This window comes from Centroberyx gerrardi, chromosome 14 (assembly GCF_048128805.1).
Source record: "Centroberyx gerrardi isolate f3 chromosome 14, fCenGer3.hap1.cur.20231027, whole genome shotgun sequence".
NCBI classification, from domain to species: Eukaryota; Metazoa; Chordata; class Actinopteri; order Beryciformes; family Berycidae; genus Centroberyx; species Centroberyx gerrardi.
In genome coordinates this window covers 12,181,793-12,198,842 of record NC_136010.1, presented here as the reverse complement: position 1 = coordinate 12,198,842, position 17,050 = coordinate 12,181,793, and the positions used below count along the sequence as shown (strand labels likewise).

General features: G+C 40.2%; 2 protein-coding genes across 3 annotated transcripts; both read left to right on the top strand.

Annotated features, from left to right (window-relative positions):
- The first annotated feature begins 244 nt into the window (after window positions 1-244).
- On the top strand, window positions 245-3,987 carry LOC139916827 (uncharacterized). Its single transcript, XM_071905835.2, has 4 exons — window positions 245-349; window positions 1,702-2,042; window positions 2,146-2,226; window positions 2,321-3,987. Exons 2-4 carry the CDS (start codon window positions 1,727-1,729, stop codon window positions 2,602-2,604), a joined length of 681 nt encoding a protein of 226 aa, XP_071761936.2. The 5' UTR covers window positions 245-349; window positions 1,702-1,726; the 3' UTR covers window positions 2,605-3,987.
- A 6,945-nt stretch (window positions 3,988-10,932) lies between these two features.
- znf740b (zinc finger protein 740b) lies at window positions 10,933-16,492 on the top strand. 2 transcript variants are annotated; one of them, XM_071905847.2, is made up of 7 exons: window positions 10,933-11,008; window positions 13,003-13,153; window positions 13,335-13,571; window positions 13,974-14,108; window positions 14,200-14,326; window positions 14,727-14,845; window positions 15,015-16,492. In XM_071905847.2, exons 2-7 carry the CDS (start codon window positions 13,109-13,111, stop codon window positions 15,189-15,191), a joined length of 840 nt encoding a protein of 279 aa, XP_071761948.1. In that variant the 5' UTR covers window positions 10,933-11,008; window positions 13,003-13,108; the 3' UTR covers window positions 15,192-16,492. The 2 variants fall into 2 exon arrangements, with proteins under 2 accessions (XP_071761948.1, XP_071761949.1); XM_071905848.2 differs by lacking the exon at window positions 13,003-13,153 and having other exon boundaries at window positions 10,946-11,008.
- The last annotated feature ends 558 nt before the right edge of the window (window positions 16,493-17,050 follow it).

The window sequence follows — 17,050 nt, the reverse complement described above, 5'->3', positions numbered from 1 at the left end:
GCTATTTTTTGGCCTCTAAAAGAGCACTGATAAGTTCAAATTCAATTCTTTTTCAATATTTTGCCCCCTCACAGATGACTGTACAACTAACAGTGCAATGTACAAGTAATTCCACCAGATGTCGCCAATTCCCAGTTTCACCAGCCAAGGCAGAGTATTGCAGTCATCCCTCCACTGGGCGGCAGTACACGCAAATGAGGTGCGGGTGGTAACAAACAGTGCAGTCTGCCGCAAATCCATAAAGAAGAAAAGAAGCGGCAACAAAGGAGAGGAGGAAATGTGCGAGACTAGAGTGTAAACAATGGCGTTGGTCGTGTCTTTTATATTAGCACAGCTGTTAGAGTAAATGGTAAGAGACTCTACCTAGTTGTTTGCTTTAAAGCTGTTTGGGAGATTTATTAACATGTCTGCTGGAGATACCTTGTTGTTACATAAACAAAGCTAAAGAAATTGGTATGAGCAGTAACTGGGTAAAGCCTTCTGGTGCTAGACAAGGAGTCACTGCTGCTGTGTACGATGAGAAGCCTACAGGTTGTCTACTTATTATGAACTATGGCAGCAAACCAGGAAGCTCTAACATACTGTGATGCATTCAGCCTGGCACGGCGCTGTCAAAAGTGATGTGAGATATTTTGTGGAACGTAACGCAAATGGTACACAAATGGTTCATAAATCGCATTAATATAATAATAATATACATCTGCATTTATAATAAAGGTGTATTGTAGGTTGAAAGGTTATATACAAATTATGAATCGCTTATCGCGGACCGCTGAGCGCCTTATTAAACAAATACATTTCCATTTTACAGTTTTATCTTTTGCTTTGATTCTTTTTCATATACACCACAGTTTGAAATTTATTTTAGTCCTAATTTGAGTCCCTGTTAGCCTAGTTTGGCAACCAAACATCGTTTTGAATTAATGGCAATAATAAATAGGCTCTTATTTTAATGACGTAGGCCTATACTTGAATTTAACAGAATGTGTTTTTGAGCACCTTAAATATAAAGTGCTTAAAAACACATTCTGTGAATCTTCCACACACTGGAAACAATTTTACAGACCGTGTTAACCTTATAAAGAAGCAGTTTCACATTAATTATTAAACAGCATAGTAGTATTGTTATGTATATACCCTCTGGATACAGCAGCCAGTGCCCCCTAGGCCATAAAATGAAGAGAGTGTAGAAGATGGAAATACAAATGGAAGTTTTGCAAGTGATGTGTTCATCGGCCTTAAAACATACAGTACCAGCTTAAAATTCAATACAGACTGCTGCAAAATCAAGGTACTTCTTTCATAATCATACAGTGTATTTTTTATCAGTGATGACCAGATCATTGGTGGTCCAAGATTGAGCAACAAGCTAATTAGGACATTAACTAATGGCCAAGAAATGAACAAATGCAGTACTACTAGATACAACTGAGATAACCTATTATCATCCATCAGTAAAGCCCAGCAGTCATAGAAGTGCAGTGCCTAAGTAACAGGAAAGCAAACTCTTTCATTCAGTGAATTCAATATGCGCCTATTTCCTGAGAATGCTAAATGGAAAAAAAAAAATCAGAACTGAGCCTTGTTGAACCGCCAAAAAATTCATTCAGTAATTGGTTTTGTATTTTTGCCATTATTTCAGATTTCATCACTGCTTGCATTAGAGAGATTTGAGATTTCATCATTGTGTTATTTTTTCAGGTGCTGATGTAAGTGGCATTCAATCATGGCTGAGGAACCAGCAGGAGAAATCCAGCTCCTGAGAAGCCTGAAGGCTAAGTTAATAGACATCCTGAGTGCCGATGCTGACTTTGTACTGCAGCATGCAGACTCTCGCTTCCTGCTGTCTCCCCACGGCTACAAGCAGGTGAAAGCTCTCCCTGTTCCTAGCGAGCAGGTGAGGGATCTTCTGGACCATGTGATCCAGAGAGGGCCTGAGGCAGCGCAGGGCCTCCTGCAACTACTGAAGCACAAGGACCTGCAGGACACCTTCCCCTTGCTTGCTTTTCTCAAGGACCTGCAAGTCAACACACTACCAGCAGGTAGAGACAGTCTGTACAATGTGTTCCTCTATAACAATAAGATATGGTTATATTTCTATGTTAAATATTCATGTGTTTTTGTTTGTTTTTTACTATCTACAAGGGGAAACAGAAACAACAAGAAAGGGAAAAACAGCTCCTGAGTCAGAAGAGACCACTCCCTCTAAACAGATATGCAAGAAAGGTGGGTTACTACACTTGAAGCTATTCCCTTCAAAACATTGTAAAGAGACGATGGTTACCATGAGCTAACTTCTTTTCCCTGTTTCACTGCACAGGCTCTCGCTTATTGAAGGAGAAGCAGCTGATGCTGGTGGCTGGTGCTATTGGCCGATCCTGGAGGGAGATTGGCATACTGGCACTGAGCATCCCCTCTGTGAAGCTGGAGCAGATCGAGGAGGACTATCCACACAACCTCGTGGACCGAGTGTTTGCCATGCTGCGCTACTGGTGTACCCTCCAGAGGAAAAATGCCACAGCTGCCCAGCTGCACTCCCTGCTCAGCCAGGGAGACCGGGCACTACCACCTGAAAGCATAGACTTTCTACTGGAGACCAGTTGAGGCCGTCACCGCCTGCCTAGACGATCGCCAGAGACTGAAACCCTCATTCCATATCAGGAAAGAAACAACAACCTCAAGGCTTTACAACCCCAAGACAAATGTATGTCACACCAGGCTGCAGCACCCATTGAGCAAGAGGTCTCTTGTTCAGGGACACTGTGACAGGGACGATTATCTACTCATACTATTTCGTATGACAAAGCAATTTTGATATTACAATAACATTAACCAAAACAGATTTGGTTGGAAAGGTAAAGTCCAGGTTTTTTTTTGTCCATCAATAGTTCAGAAAACATCCTTCTTTGAGTGTGTAGTATTGATTTCCACCCCCTTCGAACTCTAAAAGGCCTTATCAGGATCCACAAACATCAAGCAGACAACAGGAAAGCAAATGAGCTGTTCTCACTTGTCAGGGACTGATGCATGGCCACAAAATTGGTATAACAAAAGAAAAGAAAATTGCCTCTTCACTATCATGTTATGATAGCAATTATTTTGTAACTCAACATTAAATTAACATTCACTTCATGTTATACTCTGGAAAATAGGATTTTAAACTGGTTAATACTCTATGTGAGCCATTTATTTTAATGAAATGTACACAGTATTGCTTGTTTTTTAATTACAAATGGAAGTGAATTGACATCAACTTTTTTTGGTATTTATGTGACAGAAACACATAAATCAGCAATTACTCTGTTCCTCATTGTTTCTCCCATTTGTTACCTCATCCCAGATCACATTAATTAACTTGTCTGGGACAAAGGTTGCCTCCCTCCCACTGCTGCCATGACACCTATTCTTGGTGGCCTTATATAAAGCACATCCCGGTGTTGAACGCAGGTGGCAGACAAATAAAGGCCATACATCAAAAAACATACACACTGCACACTGCAACTAGTTTCGAGCTCCCGAAACGTCACGAGTTGGTAATAAATAATATGCATAAGGGAGTATTGCAGTGTGCGGATATACTTTGTTTTTTCTTATATAAAGGTCTGCCTTTTCAGTACAGCCTAGTTGTTTAGGTATTTGATTTGTTAAAGGGATTCAGTAACTTTTCAAAAGTGTGAATATGGCAAATATAGTCCCATTATCATGTAAGTATTGTATATTTCTGTTTTTATTTGTGAGCTTTTGTTTTAGTCAAGCAGCGATTTCAAAATTACATAATTTTTAAGAAGCAAATATAGAGTACAGTGCTATTGTTGCTACTTCATATTTGCATGTGGCCTTTATCTACCAACATGCCAGTGATTTGTTTATTGAATATATTTGAAGATAAATGTAAAGTAAGCAAGAACATTTGTGTCCATCTGGCACAGTAGGCTAAAGTACTTGTACTTCTGACATTATGGGATTAAAAAATCTGCCCACAAACAACAGTATGTCTCATCTAAGCCCTTCATTCTCCTGATCTTTCTTATCACTCAATCACATCAATCTGCCCAGACTGTTTATCTTCTATCTTCTCGTCTACTGATTTTGCTGCAGAAACTGTTGTCTCTTGAATCTTTATTGCCTCTTTGATTCTGATCAAAACGATTAATATATTACATCTGGGTAATAGCACTAATAACAGTGTGATCATGGTTTTGATATTTTTTTGCTGAACCCACTTCACCTAACCCACACAGCAAAAATGTTCTTGCCTCATTTACTCTTGTGTTCTGTAATGAAATCTTATTTTTCTCGAACAAGTGAAAAATAATGCCAATGGGGTGAGATAATTAAAAAAATTCCTTCACTAAAATATCTTGAAACAAGTTGAGTGATCTACCTTATTTCAATATATTCTTGAACAAGCAAGTGAAATTAACTCACCACAGTGGCAGATTATTCTACTTGTTCTAAGAAAAAAAAGATTTTAAGATTGAAGAGTGGATGGAGAGTTTGGCAGTGCAAGAGTCTGTCCTGTCCCAATCTCACTATACTTTTAAATTGAGCACAACAAAATTATAGGTTTTTGCCTGACCTCACCACCATACTTGTCATTTTTTGCTATAAACCCACTGTGTGTGGGTTTATAGCAAAAAATGCCAAGTATATCTGGATTTAACATATATCTGGATTTAACTGGCTGCCTGTGGATGTGGTGGATGGCATGGCATGTTCTGGCAGTCCTGGTAAACTGTGGAACTTTAGAAGTTGTAGGTTGCACCCAAAAGCCTGTCCAAGTCAAAAATACAAATTATAACAACCAACTTTACATTTAACTTCTTGTGGTATGAAAAATCACACCCGCGTTTGTACATAAAACATGAAACATCAATATATCAACCTACTGTGACAAACATGAACCAAAAGCATAGAGAAGAAGCTGAATTATATTGTTAAATCTCATTGCTCTTGACTTTTCCTATCTACACAAGCATTCAAATTTGGACAGGTGTTTACAATCCATATATACAGTATTTAACATTAGAGAAGGAATTAATCACTATCCATCCTGGTAAATAAGGTTACTGGTACCATATTCAAACCATCAGGAGAGAACTGTATCTTTAAATATTGTGCTTATTTAAATATTAAAGGCCATGGAAGAACCAGTAAAACAGGTTCTGTACTGGGATACAGAGCATGCCACTGGTATAGTAGAGACAGTGTGTGAAATAGCCTGCCCTAGCCAAAATTCAGGAAAAAACGCCTAAAATGACTAACCCAAAATGAATCAGGAATAGCTCCTCAACCATAAGGCCTATATGCATAGTTCTGGTATCCTTTGATAGGTAAGAAGCTAAGGAATATTAATCAATTAGTAAGTAAAGTAAGTAAGTAAACCTATATATTACCATTCCAGAGTAAATGGAGATGCAATAAAGGAAAAAATATGATTTTCATTCTCGCCTAGTATATAATCTAAATTTCAAAGGCAATATCACCATTATAACCCAGATCCCATGGATAATGATGCAACTGAATGTGTTCTCCTACTCCTTGACTACAACTGTAACTGTAAATTTGATGAAAATACACTAAAATACAACATTTATGATACAATTTATAAAGATATACTCAGGCGGTCTCCATGTTTTGGCCATGTTTACTGTTTACATGTTGACTGTTTACTAGGAATTTTACTTCAAAACACTATTTATTTCAATATAGCCATGTTAACATAAATCTCCCCAAAACATTGAAATAGTAATAAAAACAATGAATATTGATCAAGTTTGATCAATATTCATATATGGGCCACAGAGCTCCATTCTATACAGGCAGATTCATGGAGATCGCTGGGGTCCTTCCTCATATGTGACCTGTTTTCAGCTCAGTGACAAGAGGAATTGAATGGTATAAGGAAGCAGTTGTTGTATTTGAAAATATAAAATACATGTATTTAGGGCTATTCTAGGTTACGTAGTATTGAAATTGCAATTTCCCTATCTTGAAAGTGAGGTTGTTGATCAAAGCTTTTTCATGAAGACACCATGCAAATTTGAATTCGTTTTTGTAGCCGGATTTATTCCCAAATCTCAAATGGTTTTGATTGTCACCTCTCCTAAACAAGGACTTACATTTTTCAAATCAGCTATGTATGTGTAACATTTGGTATACACTCTGGAATGGAACTATATCAAAGAAAATTAACTATAATTTGCATTGAGTTCATGATATACAGTGCAACAACCCCTTCCTTTATTCAGTCCAGTACTTTAATGACTAAAACACGGTGCTGTGATATTGAACGATCCCATCTCAGAGAACAGCGCACTGATAACCACAGATGGACATGAACTGAATGACCCTTCAACAGGCCATTCAGAGGGCCAAATGTTCCAGACTGAAACCTTTAAAAGCATCATGGAGGAGATTTTCTGCAAGGGGGCAGACATCTCAGAGACAAAAACAGTACTGGGGCAGTAAATGTGTCTGTTGATTAACCAGATTTGTAGTGCACATCCACAGAAATATACCACATTCTAATTCATTTTAATTCCAGATATTTTTTAGCCGCTACATGAAAGTACTACTTTACATGGTGAACATGTATGAAACGGATAGTTCCAGTCCTCAGTTCTGATTGGCTGAGACACATTGGAAGCCATTGTAGAATACCTGATAAACACACACCCTTGACTCCCTGCCCATACAATGAGGCTAGTTTTAACAATCACGCTGTTTAGCATCTGTTCACAAATGATATAGCTTGATGGAAGAATAACATTTAATATTTAGATATTATTGATTAAAAATGAAAGCTACAATGGTGTGGTACCACTGTTTTATAAAAGCAATAAGCCACTCAACGCAGTGCTGCACAATAATTTTATAACAGCTTAATCACATCACCATTCAAAAGCCATGTAAAGTGACATGTAATCCATCCCTAATTTCTACTCACATGCAACTGGAAGGCGGCGACCACAACAACTGACAATATGTTTTAACATAACTCACTGTGCCATGAGAAGATGCGGCAGATGAGGCATTGACAGGAATAAGTTTAGAGACGGGAAATCCGCCCTGTGGAAGTTGGGTGCTGTGGATTTATAGCCACATCCACTACTATTTAGAGATTAGGGATTACTTCCATTTACCACAGAGGCAGCTTCTGAAGCAGAAGAAAAGAGCAGTGTCTGGCTGAAAAGACAAACTTCAGACCCCAGTTGGGGTTGGCATGACTAAGACAGGAGTTAAAATATATATATCATATGATGGTATAGTAAAAGTGAGTAGGCACCGTTCTCAGTTCTTGGTATAATTGTCTTATATATTTAAGATGACGTTTTGTACTTTGCCCGTTCATATTTTGATGTAAAATACAAATCTGAGCAAGCTCATTGTCTCAAACTACTCAAATACTCAAACTTTTAACAGGCTATCCACCCTTTGATATGAGACTTTAATCTTATATTTGTCTTATGGGACGACCTTTCTCTGTTCTATATTCTTACAGGTACACCTTTGCATTGGCCCTAGTATTTGTGCTGATGGAGAATGAGGTTCTGAGTTGGCTGTGTCGGCAGGTGGATGACTGGTAGATGAAAGTGATCTTAGCTGAATCTCCACTGTGGATCTATTAATTCAGTAATGCCCTGCTATCCCATCTTTCTATGCTTCCCTCACTGTCTCATGTTGTAAAGGGGCCGTATGATTCCAGATGAGCTGGATGTAAAGATGCAGCTGGCAAAATCTCACGTAAGTTCAAGAATGTGTCACTTTACTAAACAAGTGTTTTGGTGAGGTATAGCAATGCCAGGTCAAGTTACACCAACACCCTGACTTTCTTAGTTACGGTTCCTTGCAAAGTATTCAATGAATTTAATAAGTCGCAGATCAAGTTGAGATCACTTGATTGATACTAAATAGTTTGGCTTTGATTGGTACCAATATCATTTTTTCTACTGATATCTGGTGGAACAGATGAAGACAGGAGAGGGCTTTCAACTTGTGGGAGCAGCAAGATAAGGAGGGAAGTGCAGACTACTGGGACAGATTGGCAAAGGTAAGTTTCACAAGTGTCCCATCAAAATCTGGACTTTCTTTTTGATGTAATTGAGAGATTAGGAAATTATGTGTGAACAGTGTCACCAGCATCATTCATTGCTATTCATCATGTAGCCTACATGTTGCTTTAAATATACTGTATATAGGCTATAGACCTATCTAATATTGGTCATCATATAATATTATATTGATGTACTCATAACTTTGAATATGGACAGTTCCCCCATTATACAATAAAAAAAAACACATTACATGTTTGTGAACTGCATCATGTAGGAGAAATGAACATGGTTCATTGAATGACTGAGGAAATGCAGACTACATTGGAGCTTAGTGAGAGATGATGAGATTCCTCTGGCTTGCTCATGCTGTAGCCCACCTATATAAATCATAAAGTATGGGACTCAATTTACACAAGGGTCTCTGAGTGACGCCTTTTGGTCAGGTCCACGTTCAACCGGATAAAGTGCAAAGAGCACATTGAGTAAACTACACACAGCACACTTGTGTTGACCGACCCAGCCGGTCTGTGATTGCTTTATACAAAAGGATACCAAAGGGACGAGAGAGGCAAAAGATGTAGCGTTGGTGAGTCCGGCTTTCTCTGAATGGAGCTGCTGGAGACAGTTTTGTACTGTTTCTATTTGTCACTTCTGTTTCGATTTGTCACGATCATTACTTAGGAGTTTAACATACTGCCAGTTTAACATTTTTAAGTGTCCATGCATGGAGATGTGGCCAGAACATCCCAGCCATCACTCTACATGAATGTGAGCGCTGCATTGTAATCTCTGTGCGGTCCTTTTGCTGTGTTGTCAGGGAAGGTTCTCAAAACTGTAGGTAGAGTCAGACACTAAGAGGACAGGAATGTCTGTGCCTTAAATGGACTTGGTGGGAGCGGGTAAAAAATACCCTGTACCAGTTATGTGCAAAGTTTAGAATTTTCAAAAACAAAGGCATCATGGTACTTTCTAGGCCACCCAACATGAAAGTCCATGAGCTTCTAAGTGTGGTCTTTAAGAGCCTAAAGCACCACACTAAACACTAAACCAGCCTTTGTGGTTCCAGTAGTCAGTCTGGTAGGTTGAGGGAGCTGTTGTTGGTATGTGAGTGCCATCCAAGGCTCCAACACACATGGGAAATCCAGATTTCCTTTCAAATCCCACTTTGATGGCTTGGTACAGGTACAGACTTTGGCCTTTGGATGCCAAGCAGGTTGGCCATATCATGGAATTCAACATTTCTTGCCAACTTGTATAATGTGACTGCCACTCTTCTCTCTATAAGTACGGGGGCGTTCATCACTGGCTACGTTTACATGCATAAAATAAAAGAATACATGCAGAGTCATTGCTCATACTGCTGCCATCACCATGAAAAGCACACTTTGTTACTTTTCCCATTGTTATAAATACTATATAATACACAGTATAGTCCGCACCAACAACCAGATAAAAAGTGTTCAGTTTGAGGACTGATTGAGTTAGGAGAATCATGGGTCCAGCCTTAACTGGCAGCAGTGTTAATATATTCTTAGATAAACATAATTTACTATGAATTCAGGGGTTTATTAAAATGTCATTGGATAGTCTAAACTACAAGAAGTAGCCTATTTGCTGCCTAATTAATTCTGAAATCTGGCTTTAATAGATATACAAAATGGCCAATTATAGCAGCTTGCAGGACGTAGCTCTCCTGATGGACTTTAACTTCTGTTTTCGCCTTATCGGCTCCCGAGAAGGAGAAGCATGGCATCGGTGTAGGTGGGTTCTGAACAGTTAAATTCACAAAACCTCCTCAAATGCTTCTACACCAGCCCATCTTCACTTTCACAGAGAAAAATTATATTCAGCACTCATTGGCAATAGGAATTAGTGCGACCAGTGCCCAAATAATCTGCACATGAATCGAAACACAGATGTGTCTCCCCAGACAGGACTACAATTACGAGACCACTTATATGAGCGCACTGGGTAATTAAGGCCAAAAGCAATAGTGGAGAGGAAAATCATCGACATGGTCACTCTGGACAGGATTAAAATTAATAAAAACCTCAAGTAATCCACCCAAACAAAATGAATCAAGTTGCAGTGGATAATTGTGTATACATTGTGAATGTGGTTCTTTACTTGCCATGATATTTTGCAATTATATTCTGTAAATACTGTATTATGAAATTCCACAATGTATTATTGAGTATGTTGTATTTGAATGTGGTTATTAGTATGATTGGTGATGTTTCTTTGACCAGGTGATCAAGTGACCTCTCAGGCTGTTGATGAGTGTTCATTGTCTTTCATGTCTGATGAAGAGCATGATGGCTCAAAATGTCACAACATAGCTGGTAATTGGTAACTAAATGTGCAGTGTGTGGACTCTATTTTTTATTTAGCCTATCCTTCATAATTCTCAAGTGAATGTGGCCTTTAATTGTGTTTTGAAAACTGTCCAATAAACTGAAATAAACTGACTCATTCAACGGTCAATGGTTGGATATTATTATCTCTAAACTCTTTAAAGCAACCTTTCAAAAAATCTTTCCCCATGGCTATAGTATGTCCCTAGAAAATCTACCCTGCTATTTGTGGGGATGCGGTGCCCTTTTAAATGTTTTGTCCGTGACAGGAACTGCACGCCACTAAACAGCGTGTCTACCTCTGTTGATCCCATTCATTTTCTTTGCTTTACTTGGCACTGGACATTACTCACATCCGTGCAGTCTCACGAACTCCCTCTCCCTCTCTCTTTTCCTACACCATTCCCTTACAAACATGGCCGCGAGTGTGGATCGTGTATGGCTCGCTCCTCTTTAATCACGTGAGTCAGCGGCTGACCAATCAGAACTCTCCCCGGGGAGCACTTCCGGTACCGTTTCCTGTCAGTGTTTGTAAACTGAGAAAAAATTGGAAGTGCGACAAGAAATAATAACCCGCTAAACTCTTAAGATCGAACGGTAAGGAGACCATTTTCCAGCATATATCACTCGCGACTCTTGTCATGCTTTGTAATATACTACTTTTGTATTTCTAACAAATGTAGGCAGTGAGCGTGGTGTTATTTTGTAGTCGGCGCTCAACCCGCACGCCCTGCCTCGCTGTTGTTGTGTTGTCTGGGGCGGGGGGTGGGGGTTCAGTACACAGTCACAGCAGAGTTGTCCCAAAGCCTGACTGCTAGCCAGCTAGCTAGCTAGCTAGCCTTTTCTGTCTCATCAAGTAGGGACTCTCACCATACTCCACACTTTTAAATCCATGCTCTACAAAGCTTACGCAGCTACACCAAACAGCCTTTTTAACTGTTCTCCCGATATTGTCCCATTTGACCAATAAAGCGCACTTGTTCAGAGATGCTCATGTTGCCAACAGGGCATGCAAACAGTTCAGTCATTATAGAATGTGTAGCTTACCATTTAGTGCGGGAATTGATCATTTTCAAAACGAGATATCATGTCTGGCTGATCTGTGTTTGCTTTTACAAGAACACAAAACCTCTTGCTTATTAATGAGAGTGTAAGATTCTTTTCAACTTCAAATACTTAGAATGGCATTTGTATGAAAAAGAATGTTTTTCATTCATATGATCTGTACCTTATGAGTAACAATGCTTTTTGTCTCACTTCAAGCGTCAATTACACAGGCTTATGTATGGTTTATAAAGGCCTAAATATACCACTGGTTTCCTTTTAATGCTTGCATGATGTTTACAGTTTCATCATTGAAGAGTTCAGACTGCAAAGTTAGCTGTAGCTGGGTCCTGCTCAAAGGTAATTCATGGTTAGGTGGTACCAAAGATTTAATGCCAGCTACCCTCCAATTACCATCTCTCCTCCTTTACACCATTCACCACTGAGTTTCTGGTCAGACTTTTTCATGTAAAAGAGGAGAAGGAGGTGTGGGAGGCTAGTGGGTATAGCTTTGATTACTGTCTTATCATGTGTTTGGGCAACAAAATTAACATAAAACACTGTTCTTATGTATTAAATAATACGCTTGCTAAATCATAAATGTTTTCAGAATGCATTCCTAAGTGTGTTGTGAAGTTGTAACAGCTTACACAACTCAAATCTTCATCTTCCTGATGCATACTACACAATTTGTTGAAACAATTAAACTAAGCATCAAAATTACTGCCCCAGCCATCTTCTGAAGTTCAGGGTACACTGCTAATAGCTGAGAGAAATAATGAATCATTACTTGCTCTCTCCTCAATTAAATTGTGTTGGAAAAGGGGTTCGGGCGCAATGCCAACATGACTTGCCTAGATATAGAATCACTTAAGTTATTCTGTACATGAACAGCTTTAAAGTTTCAGGTTATTGAGCTTACTTCCTCAAGTACAGTCAGCCAAACTTGCTTAGACAAAAACACTAAAGTCTTACATACTTTTGACAGTAAAGGAAAAAAGAGAAGAAAAAATGCAAGGCACTCTCGTCTGTATGAAGTTGAAAAGCCCAACACTATACTTTTAACAGTGTTGGCTGTTCTGTTTTAGGATGCCTAAACAATTTCTGTTTTAAGGTAGATTTAAATAATCCTCTCTTAAACACATTTTCTTTAGAAAGCTTAGCCTTTTGTACTTGTTTATATCATGTCATGCATAAAGCATTTGTTAGCTTAATATGTATATTAAGTCTAGATGGATATGTGGCTTTTTTTAAGACTTATGTTGTCTTCATCCTCTCCATCAGATTTCCTTGTTTTCTTTGACCATCAAAGTATATCCTTTTACGTGACTGTCATATGTTTTCTGTTGACCATGGCAACATTTGGCATGCACCAAACCATTGGGGCTCTCTTCAAGTCTGACCAACTGTATTAATGCTGGGCCTAAATTTCTGGTTGTATCCAGATTTGATGACTGATTAAACCTAAACGGATTGGTCTGGCATTCCAGTTCCTGATTCCAACATGTAGAAATTTTAGCCTCATGTTGTCATGCCTCTACTTTCAGGCTTTGGCCACTGATGATTTGGGTGGGTGTGGTCTCTTCTGTCACCCCTCATCCTGAGTGAAGCCCCCTCTGTTCCCCCAAACACACACGCATTCAAACCACGGCGATGACACACCATTCCAACACCTCTGTTCGAGACCATATGAAATGGGTCAGTGGAAGTCTCCTCATCTCCAGAATCACCATCATGGTTTTACTCTTTGTGTTCCCAGTCCTGGGCCAGTGCATTTCCCCGTTACCCCTATACTGCTCAATCTCTCCCTGACTCCTTGTCTCTGTGAGGAGTCCAGTTGCCCCCTCTCCCTGCTCTGACCTGTTGTTTGTGTTGCTAGGCTGGGTTGCTGGGCTGCGAGGCAGTGCTGTCCAGCATGGCACTGATGCAAGCCAACAGCATTCCAGGCCAGAAGAAGATGATGTCACCCCTGGGCCAGGGGCAGCGGGACAGTCCTGACAGCCACCAGACCCACTCACAGCACAGCCACAGCCACAGCCATGGGCACCAGGGTCACCATGGCCAGTCCCACCACAGCCACATGGGCCATCCCTCAGCTGGGAGCTGTCCACCCCTGGTGAGAGAGACACCAGCCAGAGCCCCACACTCACCACAAGAGCCTCTTTGTTTATTTTGCATGGAGAAAAAGCCGACATGGTCCCTCAGAAAGCCTGTTATAGCTGTGATTTCTAAACTTTCCTTTCATGAACAAAAATGTTATCAACCTCTAGATGTTATGGCAGTCAAGTGAAACACCAAACCAGAAAACGAACTACCTAAGATGTCTAATTGTAGCCATAATTCTGCAGTAGGACTTATCCCAAGGAAACGCTGATGTATTATAGTACTGTATCATTATATGATTTATTCATACATCTATATTTGTTTGATTCCATGCTGGTTTGTTTTAGCATGAGTGTCATTGACGAACTGTTCATTACTATGCAAACTTACCTCCTACCACTCTTTCCTCCAAAAGTTGATCCGAAAGGACGGGGATTACCACTCGTCAAGAATGATGGATCAAAAGGACATGCAGGCAAACCAGAATATGCAACCCAAGAAAAAGCACAAAAAATCAGGGGTACCCAACAAAGTTAAAGAGAAAGTGGAGGTAAGGATTGTTTCAAAATTATGCTTTGAAAAGCAACATGCAAAGACCTACTCTGTGCTATAATTAGAACTAACGTTGTAAATTTTGTTAGCCTATACTTCCACCAATGGATATGGACGACAATTCCCTGAAAGTGCAGAAGAATTTCATCTGTGACCACTGCTATGGAGCATTCCGGAGTAGCTACCACCTCAAGCGACATATACTGACACATACAGGTGAATATTCCCAGCCTACAGGCCCCCTTTCTCCTCATTGCAATGTGGTCTTCCTGTGTCCTTTGCAATTAGTAGTTGGATATGGGCAACAAGGTGGTGTAATGAGTAGAGACACCTCCCTTCACCCGGAGGATCTGGGTTCAAGCCTTCATGTCGGTGAGCATCCAACTTGCTGATGTGTCCTTGAGCAAGACACTGAATACTGTGTGTCTGGACTACTGTTCTGTAGTCCATCCTCTGCTCTGACCTCCCTGTGAAGGGGGCAAGCAGAAGGAGAATTTTCCTACAAGGATCAATAAAGTATTACATCACTAATATAATGCAAGCAATAAAAAAAACATCCAGAAAAATATCCAGCCTATGCTTTTATGATAAATAATTAACCTGTGATTGTTTGCAGGGGAAAAGCCGTTTGCTTGTGATGCGTGTGATATGCGGTTTATTCAGCGCTATCACCTGGACAGACACAAGAGGGTGCACAGTGGAGAGAAGCCGTACCAGTGCGATCGCTGCCATCAGGTTAGTGAGCCATTCTTTCTGTACAACTGATGTGCTATCCATGTACTTTTAGGATTCTTCATTTTAGTCAGCAACTCATAACATTACACAAGTCCTAACAATCCAGCTCTCCTAGCAGTATCAATAGTAGTCTTGGCTGAAACACACGTCTTTCTTTGTCTGGCTGCAGAACTTCTCGCGGACAGACAGGCTGCTGAGGCACCGGCGCTTGTGTACAGTGGGGATGAGCAAAGAGGAGAACCAGTCGTGCTGCGACAGTCGAGCGTCAGGGTACTCTCAGGACCCCCCTGCCCACACAGCCTCCTGGAGCCCCCTACAGCCTTCCAACAACCGCCTGACTGTCTGACCGCCAGCCCTCCTGACAAACCCCAGAGACAGCAGCAGTCCACAGCTCAGTAACGCCACACACTGGAGCTCAACAATATTGCAGCCTCAAAACAGCCAGGCTTAAAGACAACCAAACTTTAGTTTGTTCTCGCCAGCTCACACCCAGAGCTGGATAGTGGATTTTGTACTCATTTTTTTTCATATTTTTTTTGTATTGTTACATTCATGGTACAGGCAGAAGGGGAAGGACTAAAACAGGGTCTTGGACAACGGGTCGTGTTACTATGGCAATAACTGAATGACAAGCGCACACATCTGATCTCGTTTGAAAGGTTGCAGGGAAGTATTTTTGGCTACGTGAACTGCGGACATACTGTGCAGTCGGTGTGTATTCTGGTCATAATACACATTTCTTTTACCATTGAGGGTCTGTGGCACTCGACCATCAGGCAGCACCTGTTTTAGGCATGCTGCCGACCTGCGAACAGCCCAGTAGTGCCTGCTACATCATACGGACAAGAATTCCACTAAAGGACATTGCTGAACGTGCAGACCCATATGGCCTTTCAGTGTTCAAGTCCTGCTCATTGTGGTTCCCTTACACTACTAATAGTGTACTAGCTAGTGCTGATTAATGATTGGCCAGAACACATACAGGTTTTGGCCTATGCTGCCTTGAGGTAGTAATCAGCACACCTACCCAGTAGATGTTTTATGTGTAATACATCTGAAATTAACTTTTATATATTTTCTGATAACACTGGTCTAAACATGTCAGGGGCCTATTACAGAATGAAACCCAAACTGCCCAGCCTGCTTTTTTTTTCAAAAGTATAAGATAAGAAAGGTTCCATTATTTTCCATTACATTTGCAAATCATAAATGTTTCGTAGCATTACTTCTCAGCCTTACCATTCATATAACCCTGTTAGTGATTTGCAAAAATAACTTGGAAAAACTAGATGGCTAACTAGGTAGTTAGATAGCACCACCAAAACATTGCAAAAAAGACACATTTTTTTCAACTGTGCTTGTTACTGCAGCTTACGGTGGTTTTGCTAGGTGATGTTGGCACAACACTGATGATAATATTCCATATTCTGCAATGTTTTAAATGGGTGTTCTGTAGACAGTTATCACTGATGATGAATGATATCACCATATGGGCACCTAGTTCACAAAGTCATACTGTATGAACTTCACTGATGAGTATGGCGACAGGCTGACAGGCGTTGTAAGAACAGCACTAATTGTTCTTTTTATCATAACAGTTAAGGTGCCCTAAAATAAAATTAGTCTGTAAAATTGTAACTGGGTCTAGGAACTCCTAAAGTGGAGATATAATTTTAAAGGTGGAGTGCTTCTGTAATAACCCCCTGAACTGTAGAACCAATCATCTTGTTTTGTTTTGTAGCTCTTTTGTTCATAGAAAGCTTTGTCAGTCTTATTTTTTTTCTGGCTCAGTGTTCATAGGTTCTCCTGTTCAGTGTTCCATCCTTTCACATGTGTTTAGGGTAAGTGAGGCTTAGAGCTGTGTTTAGAGCTGCGAGTCCACGTTCAGACCTTGGTCAGCATGGTATTTGAAATCTTTTCAAAGACTTACCTGTGATGGAATGATTTTGCTCGCCCATACTGGAACCAGTATGGGCAGCCCCTGAAATCCTGTCGAAACTGCTGTTTATAATGCTGTTTTCACATAACTGGATCAAGACTAGTTCTAGGCCTACAGTTACTTTCAGTGGAGATGGGCCGATCCTTTGGGGAAAATTTCTTGGCCTTGACTAGATTTATTCAATGCTCATGAAAACGGCCCATATCATTAGAAACAATTTAAAGTACAATTTCGCTCAGGTCTCATCCATAGTTGTTGAGAGCTGA